Source organism: Scyliorhinus torazame, chromosome 7 (genome assembly GCF_047496885.1).
Source record: "Scyliorhinus torazame isolate Kashiwa2021f chromosome 7, sScyTor2.1, whole genome shotgun sequence".
In the NCBI taxonomy this organism is placed as follows: domain Eukaryota; kingdom Metazoa; phylum Chordata; class Chondrichthyes; order Carcharhiniformes; family Scyliorhinidae; genus Scyliorhinus; species Scyliorhinus torazame.
In genome coordinates, this window is record NC_092713.1 from 271221087 (window position 1) to 271239447 (window position 18361).

Sequence of the window (18361 nt, forward strand, 5' to 3'; positions counted from 1 at the left end):
AAACTCTGATGCACACATCCTGTCCCACTCAAGAGTTGCACTTTCAGAGTCGAATTGACTCCAGTGTCCTTTAAAAATGGCAAACGTGACATGATTCCACAATTCCTGCCATAATTCCTATCGTCAGCCATTGTCACTAGTGAGGAATAAGAGTGTGGGTAATGAGCCTGAATTCTGCACTCTCAAGCTTGCAGATCCATTACATGGTTAAGTATTACATACACTCAAGGGGTATGTGAGTTGGGCCAGCTTCTTGACGTCTCGTGATAATAATCTTTATTAGTGTCACAAGTCGGCTTACATTACACTGCAATGAAGTTACTGTGAAAGTTCCGTAGTCGCCACACTCCGGCACCTGTTCGGGTACACTGAGGGAGAATTCAGAGTATCTAATTCACTTAACAAGCACATCTTTTGGGACTTGTGGGAGGAAACTAGAGCATATGAAGGAAACCCACGCAAACACGGGGAGAACGTGCAGAATCTGCACAGAAAGTGACCCAAGCCGGGAATCGAACCCGGATCCCTGGTGCTGTGAAGCCACAGTGTTAACATTGTGCTACCGTGCCGTCCACCTCAGACCAGTCATAAAGCGTAGTCTGAATTGCGGATCCTTTTAAAAGTTATGTTTAAAGGTATTAACATACCCCCTCATCCAGCATGCGCTATGAACAGAACCAATGAGCCATACATTAATAATGGCAAGTCTTGAAATGATTGTGAATAAACATATCCGTTCAGAAATTAACTTCAAAAGAAACTGCTTACAACTTACTACAAAAGTGTCATGGTTATCCATAGTTTCACTAACAGAAGCTTCATCCCACTTCACACTTCTTTTGCCCAAATAAATATATAGATATTGAAAAAACAGATCACAGAAACAATATCACATTATAATTTAAGACCTATCACTTCATCAAAGGCACTACTCCCTTCAGCCTGTGTAAACAGACCCTGCAGAACTAATCCATTAGTGAGTCTTGAACCTCAGCCAAACATTCATATTGAGAGCATCTGATAACTATATCAACAGAAACAGATGGCCAGACATCTGTTTCTTCAGAAAACCTCATTACGGATTGTTGTTGGTTTTTTTATGAGCATTCCCAGGCTTTCCATTGTTATTATAGAGCTCATTGGTTCTGTGTGTAGTACATACTGGGTACGGGGGCATGGGGGTCATGGACGTGGCTTAGGGAGTGAGTGATACTGTGATGGTCAGAGGGTGCGAGGGTAAGGGGCTAGAAGGCCTAACACCATTTAATGCAAATGGGATCAAACCCCAGAGAACCTAGGCAAGCCTTCTAAACCAGCCCACTTCGGCACCTGTCCACCCCAGTGGCCGAATCTGAATGGCTTCCGGGGTTGTTGGGCCTGGCGTGATCCCACCTCGCCCCAAAGGAGTGAAAATAGTGCATGGAGGGGCCACATATGTGGAGATGGGTCTACCAAGTCGGAATTTCCCAACTTCGGCTTCTCACCGTGTTACTGAAAATCTTACCTAGTCTCATTCATCAATCACCCCTATCCTCTCTGCCATACATTGGTTCTCCTTCCTCCAAACGTCTGGTTTAAAGCCTAACTTTTGACTTTAAATCCCTCTTACTTGTACCAAACCCATCTCTGTAAGCTTTTCCAGACCTATATCAATATCTGTATTCTATATTCCTGAATTTTTTATGTGGATCCTCCCCATATTTTCACACTAGAATGTAACCAGGGTATTCAAGAACCGCAATCCTGTTCTGTGTCCCAAAACTGTTCTGCCTCTCCACACCTCTCTCCTTTCCTTTAAAAACCTAACTCCTTGACGAAAATATTAGTCAGCCCTCTTAATCTCTTCTTTCCTGACTCAACATTTATTATCTACATACCTACCAGTGAACTGCTTTGGGATTTTATGTTAGAAATGTTTTATAAATACAATTGCTTCTTTGTAGGGTGTGCTAATGTGAATAATTACTAAAATATTAATAATTATAATGTTTCTCCTCATTGTAACTTTACCTGATAGATATCCGACAGGCTGCTGCTCCCAGAGTCACTGGCAATACTGCACCCGGACTGGCTGGAAGGGACATGTGTCACCTGTGGATGTGGATTGTCTGTGAGGTGCATCTTGGAAAGATCTGCAGGAAGCTGTAAAAATTATGAGGAGGAAGGGGAGAAAAAAAATCCATTAATTTGATAAATGAACAAAAACATAAATTAAAGACTGTTAGACATGCTTGCTGAACTTTATAATAGTCTTTTAAATGATCTCGGGCTTTGCAAAGAGGGCACTTGATATTGGAAAAAACTAAGTAATACTTCAATGTCAGTGTATGCATGTCTATTGCATGTGTGCAATAGATATTGATAAAGATATTTCCGTACAAGATATCAATTCAATTAACATAAAAGGCCATGTTTGTATTGGTCTGCAAAACTAGCAAAAAGTAAAGTCTCAAAAATCAAAGTTGCCAATATATTCAAAATTTATAAAAAGGTTTCATTGAAGCAAAGATTCTAAGAATATTGGCCTAGCAATAAGGAATACTCCAGACCAGAGCTGTCCTAACTACAACCATGGTCACATCCACCTTGCAAACTCCTATTAAGTCTTTTGCTGACTTTCTGGTATCTGTGCTGCTATTGGTTTCAGATTTTTTGGTTTTGGCAAACTGGAAAATGTAACTCCTTCATTTGTGGATTTAGATTCTCAATCATCGGGTGAGAAATCAGCCCCTTCCCACCAATGAAGGAGAAGGCATGTCTAATTTTCCAAGATTGGAAAATTCAAAACAACACAAGTACAAATGATTGAGAAACAAAGAAAGAAAATAAATGTGGAGTTTTAAAAAAATTAATTTTTACGGGATGAGGGCTTCGCTGGCTATGCCAGCATTTGTTGCCCATCCCTAATTGCCCTTGAAAAGGTGGTGGTGAGCAGTCTTCTTGAACAATTGCCATCAATGTGGTGTAGGTACACCCACTGTGCTATTAGGGAAGCTGTTGCTAGGTCAATAGTAAAGTAATGGTGACATATTTTCAATGACATCCCTTCCCGTACCAGCCTCCCCGAACAGGTGCCGGAATGTGGCGACTAGGGGCTTTTCACAGTAACTTCATTTGAAGCCTACTTGTGACAAAAAGCGATTTTCATTTCATTTCATTTCATTTCCATTATAAGGTCAGAAGTGAGGATGTTTGTGGATGACTGCACAAGTTTCAGCACCATTCACAACTCCTCAGATAATGAAGGAGTTCATATCCAAATGCAGCAAGGCTTGGACAATATCCAGGCTTGGGCTGACAAGTTACATTCGCACCACACCAGTGCCAGGCAATGACCATCTCCTACAAGAGAGGATCTGACCACTGTTTTGTTATGCTCTTGACTTAGCATAAGCTGCTTCCTTGATGTGCACTCTGACAAAGGAAGGTTCAGACTTGGAGATAGCTTTAACACGTTTATTAAACTATAACAATTCTCCTACTTGGATTCAACGCTACTGTTAATCCTGCTCTAGCTACTCAGACTGACGAACCAGTCTGCTACAATCCACGTGGTGGGAGTGATGTTCAATCAACCCTGTGTCTGTACTCACTGAGTGTCTCCACTGGAAAGAGACTGAGCATGTGTACTGTGTCCTTTTATATGGGTTGGCGCAATGCCCTCCTGTGGTAGTGTCACCTCTGTGTGTATCGTGACTGCCCATTGGTCATGTCCTATCTTACTGACCTATTGGTTGACTGTCTGTGTGTTATGTCTCTGGTGTTCCCTCTAGTGTCTAGCTAGGTGTAGTGTATGTACATTAATCCTTTGTGTACTTAGTGATGTATATCACCACAACCACCACCCCCATGACATTCAATGGCATTACCATCACTGGATCCCTGACAATCAACATCCTGGGGGTTACCATTGATCAGAAACTGAACTGGACTAGCCATATTCATACTGTCGCTACCAGGACAGGCCAAAGGCTAGGAATCCTACGGCGAGTAACACATCTCCTGACCCCCAAAGCCTGTCCACCATCTACAAGGCACAAGTCAGGAGTGTAATGGAATACTCTCCACTTGCCTGGTGAGTGCAGCTCCAACAACACTCAAGAAGCTTGACACCATCCAGGACAAAGCCGCCCGCTTTATTGCTCCTCCCTCCACAAATATTCAAATCCTCCACCACCGATGAGCCAGCCGTGTACAACATCTACAAGATGCACTGCAGTAACTCACCAAGGTGAGCAGCATGGTGGCGCAGTGGGTAGCACTTCTGCCTCACGCCTCCAAGTCCCAGGTTCGATCCCGGCTCTGGATCATTGTCCGTGTGGAGTTTGCACATTCTCCCAGTGTTTGTGTGGGTTTCGCCCCACAACCCAAAGATGTGCAGGGTAGGTGGATTGACCACGCTAAATTGCCCCTTAATTGGAAAAAATGAATTGGGTACTCTAAATTTATTTTTAAAAAGTAACTCACCAAGGTTCCTTAGACAGTACCTTCCAAACCCATGAGCACAACCATCTAGAAGGACAAGAGCAGCAGATACCTGGGAACCCACTACCTGGAGGTTCCCCACCACAACTTGGAAATATATTGCCGTTTCTTCACTGTGGCAACATCCTGAAACTCCCTCCCTAACAGCACAGTGGGTGTACCTACACCTCGAGGACTACAGTGGTTCAAGGAGGCAACTTATCACACCTCTGAAAGGCAACTTCAGATGGGCAATAAATGTATGCCTAACCAGTGACGCCCACATCCCGCAAATTAATTTTTTTTAAAGTTAGATGGCAAGTGACTTCGAGGGGAACTTCCAGGTGGTAGTGTTTTCATGTATCTGCTGTCCTTGTCCTTCTAGATGGTAGTGATCATGGGTTTGCGAGGTGCTGCCCTAGGAGCCTTGGTGAGGTCCTGTAGTGCATCTTGCAGATGGTACACACTGCTGCTACTGCATTGGTGGTGGAGGAAGTGGATGTTTGTGGAAGGGGTGCCAGTCAAGCGGACTGCTTTGTCTTGGGTGGTGCTGAGCTTCTTGAGTGTTGGTGAAGTTGCACTCATCCAAACAAGTGGTGAGTGCCTTGTAGATGGTGGACATCCTGCCTTACCATCAAGGGCAGTCACTTTCTCTGCGCCTCTGGAGTCCAGCTCTTTTGTCCATGTTTCAACAAAGGCTGTAATGAGGTCAAGAGTGGATTGATGCTTGGGGAACATAAACTGAGCATTGATGAGCAGATTATTGCTTAGCAAGTGCCTCTTGATAGCACCGTTGATGATCCCTTCCATCATTTTACTGATGATTGAGTAGACTGATAGGACAGTAATTGGGCGGGTTGGATTTGTCCTGCTTTTTGTGGAGAGGGCATACCTGGGCAATTTTCCACATTGCCGGGTAGATGGTAGTGTTGTAGCTGTATTGGAACAGCTTGGCTCGGGCATGGCAGGTTCTTGAGCACAAGTCTTCAGTTGCCGGAATACTGTCAGGGCCCATAGCCTTTGCAATATCCAGTGCCTTCAAGCCCTTTTTAGATATCAAGTGAGATGAATCAAATTGGTGGAAGATTGGCATCTGTGATGGTGGAGACCTCTGGAGAAGACAGATCATCCAAACGGCACTTCTGGCTGAAGACTATTATGGATGCTTCAGCTTTGTTTTTTGCACTGATGTGCTGGGCTTCTCCATTATGGAGGATGGGGATATTTGTGGAGTTATTAGACTTTTAATTTCAGATATTTACTGGATTAAATTTCCACCATCTGCCATGGTGAAATTTGTCCACGGGGTATTATCCTGGGTCTCTTGATCAACAGGCCAGCGACAATACCACTACACCGCACCTCCCCTCTGAGAAGTGGACAACAGAAGGCACACAATAGATGGTAGATAATGCAGAGCAGCAATTCTAGCTGGGAAACCATGTGGAAAACAAAAAGATAAATGGGGAACACACACCCAAATAATTTATACATGTCTGAAAATGGTCATGCAATGTACCAATGGGTTTGAGTGATACAAAATTTAACGATTTAAATTTCTACTATGAATCATGCACATGTTAAAAAAAAAAATGTTCAGGATCCCAGGAACATTCTATTGAATCACAATGCTGAGTTGGAAATCGTTCAGTGTAAATCCTTCCAAATTAGATGGAATAATGACTGGTCATTATGTTTTTCTGATCGAAATAGCTTATTAACTAATTTTGTACTTCTGTAGCAAAGAGTTGGCACAAATACCATGGGTCAAGTAGTATTCTTTTGTTCTTTAAACATCTTGTTGTGGTACATAGAACTACTACCCTGCTCCAAAAGTTGGACATCATTTTTCCATGTGACAACAGGTCTCCAATAAGACTGCCTATAAAATCTTGGGCAGATTAGCTTGGAATAAATATCTCAAAATGTAGTATCTAACTGAATAAAATACATTTCCATAACGATCAAAAGACAAAACCCAGAATTTACATGTCGGAATGGATATGTTGAACCTGCACAACATAATCTGGTACAACATTTGAACAGCAGCAGAAATAGGTGGTAAGTCCTTTAAAGTATAATGAGGCTAATGTGTCAACCTCCATAAAATATCCAATTTTGATGAGCAAACATGGAAATAGAACATTTTAATTTTGTTCTTTTTTACTTTTTCTTTACTCCTGTTAAATTCTAACCTACTGCATAGCACCCAGAAAAAGATACACACAGTAGGAAATAAGCAGAAAAAATGAGGAGCGGGGAAGGGGACCACGTAAGTGATGGGTGTCGACATATCAGGAGTTAGGAAAGAAACATAGATGGGGGGGGGGGGGGGGGGGGGGGGGGAAATAAACAAAATAAAAAAGTTCAACCGCCATCAAAAGTCTGCTTTAAACTAATCCAGAAGAGTACTCTCAATAAGGTTTAAGCCAAGAGAAAAGCACAAATTATTAAAATAAATACATTCCAAAAGATGAAATAAGAGTGAGAGGCAAAGTAAAAGATTCACAAAAGTTGTACTAATAGTGAAAGTGTCAGTATTCACTTCCATTACAACCATGAAATTGACAGCAACTTAACATTTACATATGCTGGTGATTCCTTATTTCTCCGCAGGGTGGGCTCTTGAAATCCCAGCAGATAGAAGTCCTGTGAAGCCTTTTGACAAGAACTTCCACTTTTATGCCATTAGATTCACTGTAAATACCTTAGAGAAAGTTACAACTTGTTGAATGAGGTGTAACTGACTTTTAGTAATGTGCCTCGCTCATAACTATTGCTTAAACATCTCCATGGTCCTGAGAAATTAATTATGTATTTGTGGAATGTTAATTTTCATTATGATTTAAAAAATCAAATTTGTGAATTTTAAAAAGTTTATAACATTTCATATTCTACCTTAACCACATGTATATGTCCCAATCTTTGGTTTACTATCTTTAGAATGATTAAAGAATTAAGTAATGAGTGTTTTTCACATCTGAATTTGTTAGTTGAGGTGAGAGTTGATGGACATCAAGACAACATTTGGAGTGTGGCAACAAGGAGCCCTAGCAAAACTGGAGTCAATGGGAATCAAGAAGAAAACCCACCATTGCTTGGAGTCATAGATGGCACTAAGGACGATGATTGCGTGGTCAGAGGTCAAACAGCTCAGTTCCACGACACTATTCTGAGGAACTCCTGCCGTGGTGTCCTAGGCCCAACCATCTTCAGCTGCTTCATCAATGACCTTCCTTCCATCATAAGGTCAGAAGTGAGGATGTTTGTTGATGACTGCATAATGTTCTGCACCATTTGCTACTCCTCAGACACAGAAGCAGTCCATGTCCAAATGCAGCAGGATCTGGCTTGGGGTGACAAGTGGCATGCAACATTCATGCCACACAAGTGCCAGGCAATGACCATCTCCAACAAGAGAGGATTTAGCCATCACCCCTTGACATTCAATGGCATTACCGTCACTGAAATCCCCACTATCAACATCCTGGGGGTTACCTTTGACCCAAAACTGAACTGGACTAGCCATATAAATACTGTAGCTACAAGAACAGGTCAGAGGCTCGGAAACCTGCGGCAAGAAATTTGTCTCCCGACTCCCCAAACCTGTCTACCCTCTACAAGGTACAAGTCAGGAGTGAGATAAAATACATTCCCCTTGTCTGGATGAGCACAACTCCAACAACACTGAAGAAGCTCAACATCATCCAGGACAAAGCAGCCCATTTGACTGGTACCCGTTCCACAAATATTCAATCAACCCTTCCATCATCAACGAACAGTGGCAGCCATGTGCATCATCTACAACAGGGCTTTTCAAACTACTACCCACCCACCCCCCCCCCCAATCCCACTTTTGCCAACTGGCTGGCCTTTGTGACCCACACCACATTTGTTTACTTTTAATGCATTAGGCCCTAATGAGTCACTGGGTGCTAACTTTAAAAAAGTAACCAAATACACAAGATTATATTTCCCTTGAGAATTTTTTTTTATACAATTTTTAAAATCATAAATTGAACTCTGTATAAAAAATGTTCTCCCTCTGAAGACACCACCCTTCCCCAACCACCAGTACAATGTTAAAAATCATAAATCTCCAGCTCCTAATTTCATTGTTAAAAGTATTAGAAGCAGATGTTGGTTTTATAGAAACAGTAAATTGACAAGATGATGCATTTCTTGCACACATGCCCAGCTGGGCACTGACTGGCCAACAGGAAAGAACAAGCAGCTGCTTACACTGAAAAACGAGACTTCACAAAATTAAAAAATCTAATTTAAAAAATGATAAAATACAAATAAACACTATGAATGCACTCAGGCTGCAGGATATTTGGGTTCTGGTCCCTTGCCACTGCAACAGTGTTGCATGCAGTTGTTCTAGAACAGAATTCCTTCCATTCAGAAGGAGGCCATTCAGCCCATCAAGTCTGTACCGGCCCTCTGAAAGAGCACTCTATTTAGGCCCACTCCCTCACCCGTTCCCTGTAACCCCACCTAACCTTCAGACACTAAAAGGCAATTCAGCGTGGCCAGGCCACCTAACCTGCACATCTTTCAACTGTGGGAGGAAACCGGAGCACCAGGAGGAAACCCATGTAGTCACAGTGAGAAAGTGCAAACTCCACACAGTCACCAAAAGCCGGAATTGAACCTGGGTCCCTGGCACTTTGAGGCTGCCGCCTAGTGTGTTGTTCCAATATCTTGTACAATCAGTTGGTGGATCGGAAAATCATCCAATCACACAACACACAAAAGTCATACATAACAGCCATTTGAATAAAATGAATCAATGCTGGTACCATTATTCTTTCAGTGCTCTGATTAGGGTTTTTCAAAGAATGGAGCTGGATCATGTTTGCATGACTTTGTGTTGGGTCTCTTTACTTCTTTTCTTTGGAATATCACAGATGACCACCGAAGAATATCTGCCACCTGGAAATGAGACTGGAGGGTGGCTAATTCACCTTCGCATCAGCTGAATTTATTCCACACAACGACAAGTCTGGTCCAAGCAGGATGGATTATCTCAATGGGGTATTGGCCTTCCGAATGCAACAGATGATTTTAACTCAAACACTAGCAATTTTATTGCGACTGCTGTCAATGGTAGCAACTCTCCCACCTGCTCCTTTCCGACCAGAAACAATTTCACCTTCAAATACATTACTGCCATGTTCACCTGTACCATTTCTCTAATCGGGATGATCGACAACGCAACTTTGCTGAGAATTACCATAAGGTACATCTGCTTCCTTCTGTAGCCTGAATTCCCCGCCTGCAGCTCTCCTGTACAATCAATTGCCATATCAACCTTGCTCCTGATCTATTCTCTCATTTCTTGCCTAAACTTCAAATTACATTCCCTGTTCTTTGTTTGCCCTCTTTCATTCTGGTCCTTGCCGTTCACTTTTATTTGCAACCCTGCACTCCCCGACCCTTCTGACGCCTGCCCACGACCCATCCGCGAGGTCGTAACCCCCACTTTATAAACCCCTGATCTGCCAGATGCACTGCAGAAACTCATAAAGGCTTCTTAGGCAAAATCTTCCAAACCCACGACCTCTACCATCTCGAAGGGCAAAGGCAGCAGATACCCAAGGACAACATTAACTGGATGCTCCCGTCCCAGTCACTCACCATCCTGACTTGGAAATATATCAAAGTCCGTTCACCGTTGCCGAGTCAAAATCTTGGAACTCCCTCCTGAATAGCAGTGAGTATATCTAGCCCTCAGGAACTGCAGCGGTTAAAGGAGAAAGCTCACCACTATTTTCTCAAGGGAAACTAAGGATGGGCAATAAATGCTGGTCTAGCCAGTGACTCCCACATCCCATAAATGAATAAACTTAAATAAATGGTTGCTTAGCTTATTTGATGACATCAGTGTTATTGGATCGGAGGTCTCTTGTCCTGATCACAGGATGAAAGTAACATTAGGAAAGATTAAATCCATACCAACGACATTGCTAGTTCTTTTGGGAACTTCATTGCATTGTCAATATAAGCTTACTTGTAAAATTATCATTAATAAGGTCAATGTCGAGTGTGGTCACTTTGTCACTGAGAAACCTGGCACAAATATTTGAGAGGAAACCAGCATTGTAACACAAAAAAAATCAGATTACTGGGAGCCTGATGTCAAGTGAAAGCTTTGTTTTAGCCACTCCACAGTCACTCAGTGAAGGTGTACAGCAGAGGCATAGAGACATGGGGGATCCCAAACTAAATTCTAGGACTGGGCTGCATTAATTGAACTCAACGAGGGTGGCAGTAGAGATGCTAAACCTTAAGAGCAGCAGGAGGATAATCAACTACGATTCTCAACCCTAACCACTAATCAGCAACTATGTGTAGATATCAGGCAAGAACATGATTTGGTTGAACTGCGATGCACCCGACAACTGAATGACCAGCCAACATTCACTATCAAGACTCACAGATGAATGCCAGATACTGGATTGGGATACAACATGCTGGTCCTTACCTGTAGAAGTGTATTTTAGTGAGGAGAAAACACCTTTTCTTTGGTTGGGGTGGGGGGGGGGGGGGGGGGGGGGGGGGGGGGGAGACTGGTGAAGGAAATTAGCAAGAAAAAAGAAATATGAAAAAGTTGTCATTTTTTTCTTCAAATTACTGTTTAGCTACTGACTATTAAACCTACCTTGCAGCCCTCCTCGATAGGCAAGTTAAAATTACTTTTCTGTTGTCTTTATGTCAGTTTTACTGTATAAAGTAGACATTTTGGCTGTCATACCCAAGATGACTTCATATATAGAGCCAGGATAGTTTCAGTTCTCTTAGCATTGGTCATGGAGGTGAGAATCAAAATCTGTAAAGCTGGCATAATGCAAGAGGAAATAGAATGGCCATTTTGTGACAGAAAATACAGACATGGTGGGCACGATCGATCTGCAATCTTGAGACAAATTTGAAAAATCATAACAGAACATAGACTGACAAAGGGGTTCAAGAATATAAGGTTTCAAGGTTTTATAACATTCTTCATGGAAAATTTTGCAACATATGAAAAAATAGACCCTCATCCAAAAGCTCAATCTGGTTAAACACGATTTGTCCATAACCAATTTGTGCTTGCTTCCCTTAAGCAAACCCACATTTGTCTGAGTGACTGTTAATTTTGTCCCAAGTTATTGTTTTAAAAAATATTTCCACCACTGAGGTTACATTTCCCTGGGCATATTTTTAAAAACATTTTACGGGATGTGGGCGTCACTGGTGAGGCCAGCATTTATTGTCCATCCCTAGTTGCCATTTAGAAGGAGGTGGTGGTGAGCTGCCTTCTTGAACCGCTGCAGTCATTCAGGTGTAGGTACACCCACTGTGCTGTTAGGGAGGAAGTTCCAGGATGTTGCCCTAGCGACAGCGAAGGAACGGTGATATATTTCCAAGTCAGGGTGGCAAGTGACTTGGAGGGGAACCTCCAGGTGGTGGGGAACCTCCAGGTGGTGGGGTTCCCAGGTATCGGTTGTTCTTGTCCTAGATGGCAGTGGTCATGGGTTTGGAAGGTGCTGTCTAAGGAACCTTGGTGAGTTACTGCAGTGCATCTTGTAGATGGTACACTGCCACTGTGCGTCGGTGGTGGAGGGTTTGAATGTTTATGGAGCAATCGGGCAGGCTGCTTTGTCCTGGATGGTGTCGAGCTTCTTGAGTGTTGTTCAAGCTGCATTCATCCATGCAAGTGAAGAGTATTCCATTACACTTCTGACTTGTGCCTTGTCGATGGTGGACAGGCTTTTGGGGGTCAGGTGGGGAGTTACTCGATGTAGGATTCCTAGCCTTTGACCTGTCCTGGTAGCCATAGCTAGTCCAGTTCAGTTTCGGAACAATGGTAATCCCCAGGATATGATTGTGGAGGATTCGGCGACGGTAATGCCATTGAATGTCAAGGTGGAGGTTAGATCCTCTCTTATAGAAGATGGTCATTGGCTGGCACTTGTGTGAACATAAGAACTAGAAGCAGGAGTAGGCCATCTGGCCCCTCGAGCCTGCTCCACCATTCAATGAGATCATGGCTGATCTTTTGTGGACTTAGCTCCACTTTCCGGCCCGAACACCATAACCTTTAATCCCTTTATTCTTCAAAAAACGATCTATCTTTATCTTAAAAACATTTAATGAAGGAGCCTCTACTGCTTCACTGGGCAAGGAATTCCATAGATTCACAACACTTTGGGTGAAGAGGTTCCTCCTAAACTCCGTCCTAAATCTACTTCCCCTTATTTTGAGGCTATGCCCCATAGTTCTGCTTTCACCCGCCAGTGGAAACAACCTGCCCGCATCTATCCTATCTATTCCCTTCATAATTTTATATCTTTCGATAAGATCCCCCCTCATCCTTCTAAATTCCAACGAATACAGTCCCAGTCTACTCAACCTCTCCTCGTAATCCAACCCTTTCAGCTCTGGGATTAACCTAGTGAATCTCCTCTGCACACCCTCCAGTGCCAGTACGTCCTTTCTCAAGTAAGGAGACCAAAACTGAACACAATACTCCAGGTGTGGCCTCACTAACACCCTATACAACTGCAGCATAACCTCCCTAGTCTTAAACTCCATCCCTCCAGCAATGAAGGACAAAATTCAATTTGCCTTCTTAATCACCTGTTGCACCTGTAAATCAACTTTTTGCGATTCATGCACTAGCACACCCAGGTCTCTCTGCACAGCAGCATGTTTTAATATTTTATCATTTAAATAATAATCCCTTTTGCTGTTATTCCTACCAAAATGGATAGCCTCACATTTGTCAACATTGTATTCCATCTGCCAGACCCTAGCCCATTCACTTAGCCTATCCAAATCCCTCTGCAGACATCCGGTATCCTCTGCACTTTTTGCTTTACCACTTATCTTAGTGTCGTCTGCAAACTTGGACACATTGCCCTTGGTCCCCAACTCCAAATCATCTATGTAAATTGTGAACAGTTGTGGGCCCAACACTAATCCCTGAGGGACACCACTAGCTACTGATTGCCAACCAGAGAAACACCCATTAATCCCCACTCTTTGCTTTCTACTAATTAACCAATCCTCTATCCATGCTACTACTTTCCCCTTAATGCCATGCATCTTTATCTTATGCAGCAACCTTTTGTGTGGCATCTTGTCAAAGGCTTTCTGGAAATCCAGATATGCCACATCCATTGGCTCCCTGTTATCTACCGTACTGGTAATGTCCTCAAAAAATTCCACTAAATTAGTTAGGCACGACCTGCCCTTTATGAACCCATGCTGCGCCTGCCCAATGCGACAATTTGCATCCAGATGCCTCGCTATTTTTTCCTTGATGATAGATTCCAGCATCTTCCCTACTATCGAAGTTAAGCTCACTGGCCTATAATTACCCACTTTCTGCCTACCTCCTTTTTTTAAACAGTGGTGTCACGTTTGCTAATTTCCACCCCAGAGTCTAGTGAATTTTGGTGTGAATGTAACTTGCCACTTGTCAGCCCAAGCCTGGATATTGTCCAGGTCTTGCTGCATTTGGATATGGACTGCTTCATTATCTGAGGAGTCGCGAATGGTGCTGAACACTGTGTAGTCATTCGCAAATATCCCACTTCTTATGACCTTATGATGGAAGGAGGGTCGTTGAAGAAGATGGTTGGGCCTTGGACACTACCCTGAAGAACTTCTTATCCTCACACTCTACACGGTGTCCTTTGGTACAACTGTGAATCTGAGGAGGCTTGGAAGATAATGTACCTCCACAATTTCACCCTCACTTCCTATTACTACCCCTGAATGCATCTCATCTGGCCCTGGTGACTTATTCATTTTCAGCTCAGCCAGTTTATCCAATGTCCCCTCATGCAACCCCCTGCGGGGCCTGAAGGGATGAGGCGCTTTCTGGATGGACTGACCTTCCCAAAAGTGGGGAGTGGGTTGGTAGACGGGCTGGGGGCCCAGATTAGGACCGAAGAAATATTGGGGGGCTTGAGGGCCATGCAATCGGGTTAAGCCCCGGGGCCGGATGGATAACCGGTGGAGTTTTATGAAAAGTTCTCTGAGATAGTGCTGGCTAGGGGTTTTAATGAGGCAAGAGACAGAGGGGTGTTACTCCTGACAATGTCACAGGCCACCATCTCCCTGATATTGAAACAGGACAAAGACCCGAAGGCATGTGGGTCCAATAGGCCGATCTCTCTGCCCAATGTAGATGCTAAAATACTGGCCAAGCTCTTGGCTGCTAGGATTGAGGACTGCGTGCCGGACGTTATTATGGAAGGTCAAACCGGGTTGGGCAAGGGCAGGTAGTTGGTAGCAACCTAAGAAGGTTGCTGAATGTGATCATGATGTCCCTGGAGAGTAGGGAGGCTGAGGTAGTTGTGGCAATGGATGCCTAGAAGGCTTTCGACCGGGTTGAGGGGGATTATTTATGGGAGGTGCTGAGACGATTTGGGTTCAGGGAGGGCTTTATCGACTGGGTCGGACTGTTGTACCAGGCTCCGGAGGCTAGTGTGAGGACGAATAGGACGACGTCAGACTATTTTAGACTGTACCGAGGGACAAGGCAAGGGTGCCCCCTCTCCCCACAGCTGTTTGCGCTAGCAATAGAGCCGCTGGCAATTGCCCCAAGAGCTTCTAGGGATTGGAAGGGGCTGGTACGGGGAGGGGTGGAAGATAGAGTTTTGTTGTACGCCGAAGACCTTCTTTTATACATCACGGATCCAGTGGCTGGGATGGATGAAATCATGGGAATCCTGAAGGAATTTGGCCGGTTCTCGGGGTACAAACTGAACATGGCAAAAAGTGAGTTGTTTGTAGCCCAGGCGAGGGGCCATGTCGGTTGAGGGGGCTGCCGTTTAGGTTAGATGGGGACAGTTTTAGATATTTAGGGATACAGATGGCGCGGGACTGTGGCCGGTTGCACAAGTTGAACTTATCTCGGTTGGTGGAGCAAATGAGGGTCAAGTTCCGGAGGTGGGATGCGCTCCCACTGACACTAGCGGGGAGAGTGCAGACGGTTAAAATGACGATCCTCCAGAGATTCCTGTTCGTATTCCAGTGTCTCCCCATTTTCATTCCGCGGTCGTTTTTCAAGAAGGTTAATAAAATGGTTATGAGATTTGTGTGGGCGGGAAAGACCCCACGGGTGAGGAGAGTGATGCTCGAGAGGAACCGAGGGGAAGGGGGGCTGGCGCTGCCAAACTTTAGTAATTACTACTGGGCAGCCAACATAGCTATGATAAGGAAGTGGATGGTGGGTACGGGGTCTGTTTGGGGGCGGATGGAGGCCGCCTCGTGTAGGGGCACCAGTTTGGCAGCCCTGGTTACGGCACCCCTGCCGGCACGGTACTCCACCAGCCCTATAGTGGTGGCGACCTTGCGGAGCTGGGGTCAATGGAGAAGGCACGTGGGGGAAGTGAGAGCATCGGTCTGGTCCCCAATTTGCGACAATCACCGGTTTGCTCCAGGGAATATGGACGGTGGGTTCTGAGCATGGTGGAGGGCTGGGATTGAGAGGGTGGGGGTTCTGTTCTTGGAAGGGAGCTTCCCGAGCATGAGGGCGCAGGAGAAGAAATTTGGGCTGGTGAGAGGAAATGATTTCAGGTACCTGCAGGTGTGAGACTTTCTACGCAGACAGATTCCATCCTTCCCACACCTGCCATTTAGGGGGATCCAGGACAGGGTAGTGTCTAGTGGATGGGTGGGGGAGGGGAGGGTTTCGGACATACATAAAGAACTTATGGGAGCAGAGGAGGCGCAGACCGAGGAGCTGAAGCTTAAGTGGGAAGTGCTCAGAGGTGAGATAGAAGAGGGCATATGGGTGGAGGCGTTGAGCAGGGATAACGCGATCGCAACATGCGCTAGGCTCAGCCTGATTCAATTCAAGGTCGTCCACCGGCCCACATGACAGTGGCCCAGATGAGTAAATTCTTTGGATTGGAGGACAGGTGCGCCAGATGTTCGGGAGGACCAGCGAACCATGTCCACATGTTCTGGGCATGTCCAAAACTCAGGGGGTACTGGCAGGGATTCGCGGACGTTATGTCCCGGATACTGAAAACAAAGAGTCCAGAGGTGGCAATTTTGGGGGTTTCGGAGGACCCAGGAGTCCAGGAGAGAGAGGCTGACGTTTTGGCCTTTGCTTCCCTGGTAGCCTGGCGACGAATTCTGCTGGCATGGAGGGTCTCAAAACCCCTGAAGTTGGAAGCCTAGCTATCGGATATGGCGAGCTTTCTCGGTCTGGAGAAAATTAAGTTCGCTCTGAGAGGGTCACTGTTAGGGTTCGCAACCATTTATCGACTTCTTCGTGGAAAATTAATCGTCATCAAGAGGGGGGTGGAAGAGAGAGAGAGAAGGCGGGAGGGGTTAGGGCAACGTAGATTAGGGGGGTCCTTGTAGGAGGGGAGCTGGTTTTTGCACTATGTTGATTGTTTTTTGCACACTGTTTTGTATTGTTGCTGTTTACTATGCCAAAATGCCTTAATAAAATTGTTTATCAAAAAACAAATTTAGCTCATGCAATGTCTCAATTACCCCCTCTTTCACTATGACTTGGGCAGCATCTTCATCCTTGATAAAGACAGATGCAAAGTACTAATTTAGTATCTCAGCCATGCCTCTCTTACCACCATTCATAAATCCCCTTTTTGGTCCCCAATCAGCCTGACGCCTCCATTTACTACACTTTTTCTACTCATATCTATCAAAGACTTTTGGATTCCCTTTTCTTTTGGCTTCCCGTGTCTTCTGATACTCTCTTTTTACTTTTCAAATTTTTTTTTTCATTTCCCCTCTAAACTTTCTATAACCAGACTCGTTCCCAGTATTATCTATCAGGCACCTGTTATTTACATGCTATTCTGATTTGTCTTACTCTCCCTCAGTGTCGTCATCCAAGGAGCTGTGGACTTGTTTGTCCTACCTTTCCCCCCCACTATGAATGTACTTTAGCTGTACCTGAATTATCTCCTCTTTGAAGGCAGTTATTGTTCTATCAGCCAATCTTCGATTCTAATGTATTTGGGCCAGAGTGGTTCTCACCCCACTGAAGTTACCCTTTTTCCAATTAATTGCTCCTTGTCCTTTTCCACGGCTAACTTAAACCCGATGATACTATGATCATTGCTCATTAAGTGTTCCCCTATTGACACTTGTAACACTTGACTTACCTCAGTCCTAGAACCAGATTCAACAATTCCTCCTTCCTCATTGGCCGAGAAACATACTGATTAAGAAAATTCTCCTGACAAACTTCAGAAACATTTCAAGTACCCCATTATAACTACAGTTCTTGCACCAGGCCATAATTTTCCACTAGACAGTGGCCTATAGAACACCTCCAGTAGTGTGATGGTCCCTCTGTTGTTTCTTAGCTCTAATCAAATTGGTTCTGACCTTGACTTCTCCAGGATATCCACTCTCCAGCACTGCAATATGCTCCTGAATCAGTACTACTACCCACACCTCCTTTCTTTCCTGCCCATCTTTCCTGAAAACTATCTATCCAGGAATATTTAGTCTTGATCTTTTTTTGGAAGGTTTCCGGTTATCCCCACATCGCTAACTTAAGACTGGAACTTACCGACCTTATTTATCACACTACTTTCCCACAAATTCATGTGTTCTATCCTCCTATTCCATGCCACATATTGATCCCTCCTATTCCTTGCCAAATATTCATCTATTTTCTCCTCCTATTTCTACACTCACAAGTATCAGGAGAATCCAGAGATTACTACCTTTGCGTTTCTGCGTGTTAATTACTTTCCCAACTTCCTAGACTCTGCCTGCAGGATATCGTCCCTTCGTCCCTCTTTTTATACCAATATGGTGCATAACTGATGACTGTTCACCTTCACAAAGTGTGCTGCTGTTGCTCGGTGACATCCTTGACCTTGGCACCAGGGTGGTAACATACAAT

General features: G+C 44.3%; 1 protein-coding gene across 9 annotated transcripts in view; it reads right to left on the reverse strand.

The window, feature by feature from the left end:
* LOC140427034 (rap guanine nucleotide exchange factor 6-like) overlaps window positions 1-18361 on the reverse strand; it is a 541878-nt gene that overhangs the window by 175456 nt on the left and 348061 nt on the right. For all 9 annotated transcript variants that reach the window (XM_072512459.1, XM_072512462.1, XM_072512456.1 and 6 more), the window contains one exon: window positions 2011-2142. In XM_072512459.1, coding sequence (XP_072368560.1) covers window positions 2011-2142 — 132 coding nt within the window. The remainder of the gene's footprint in view (window positions 1-2010; window positions 2143-18361) is intronic.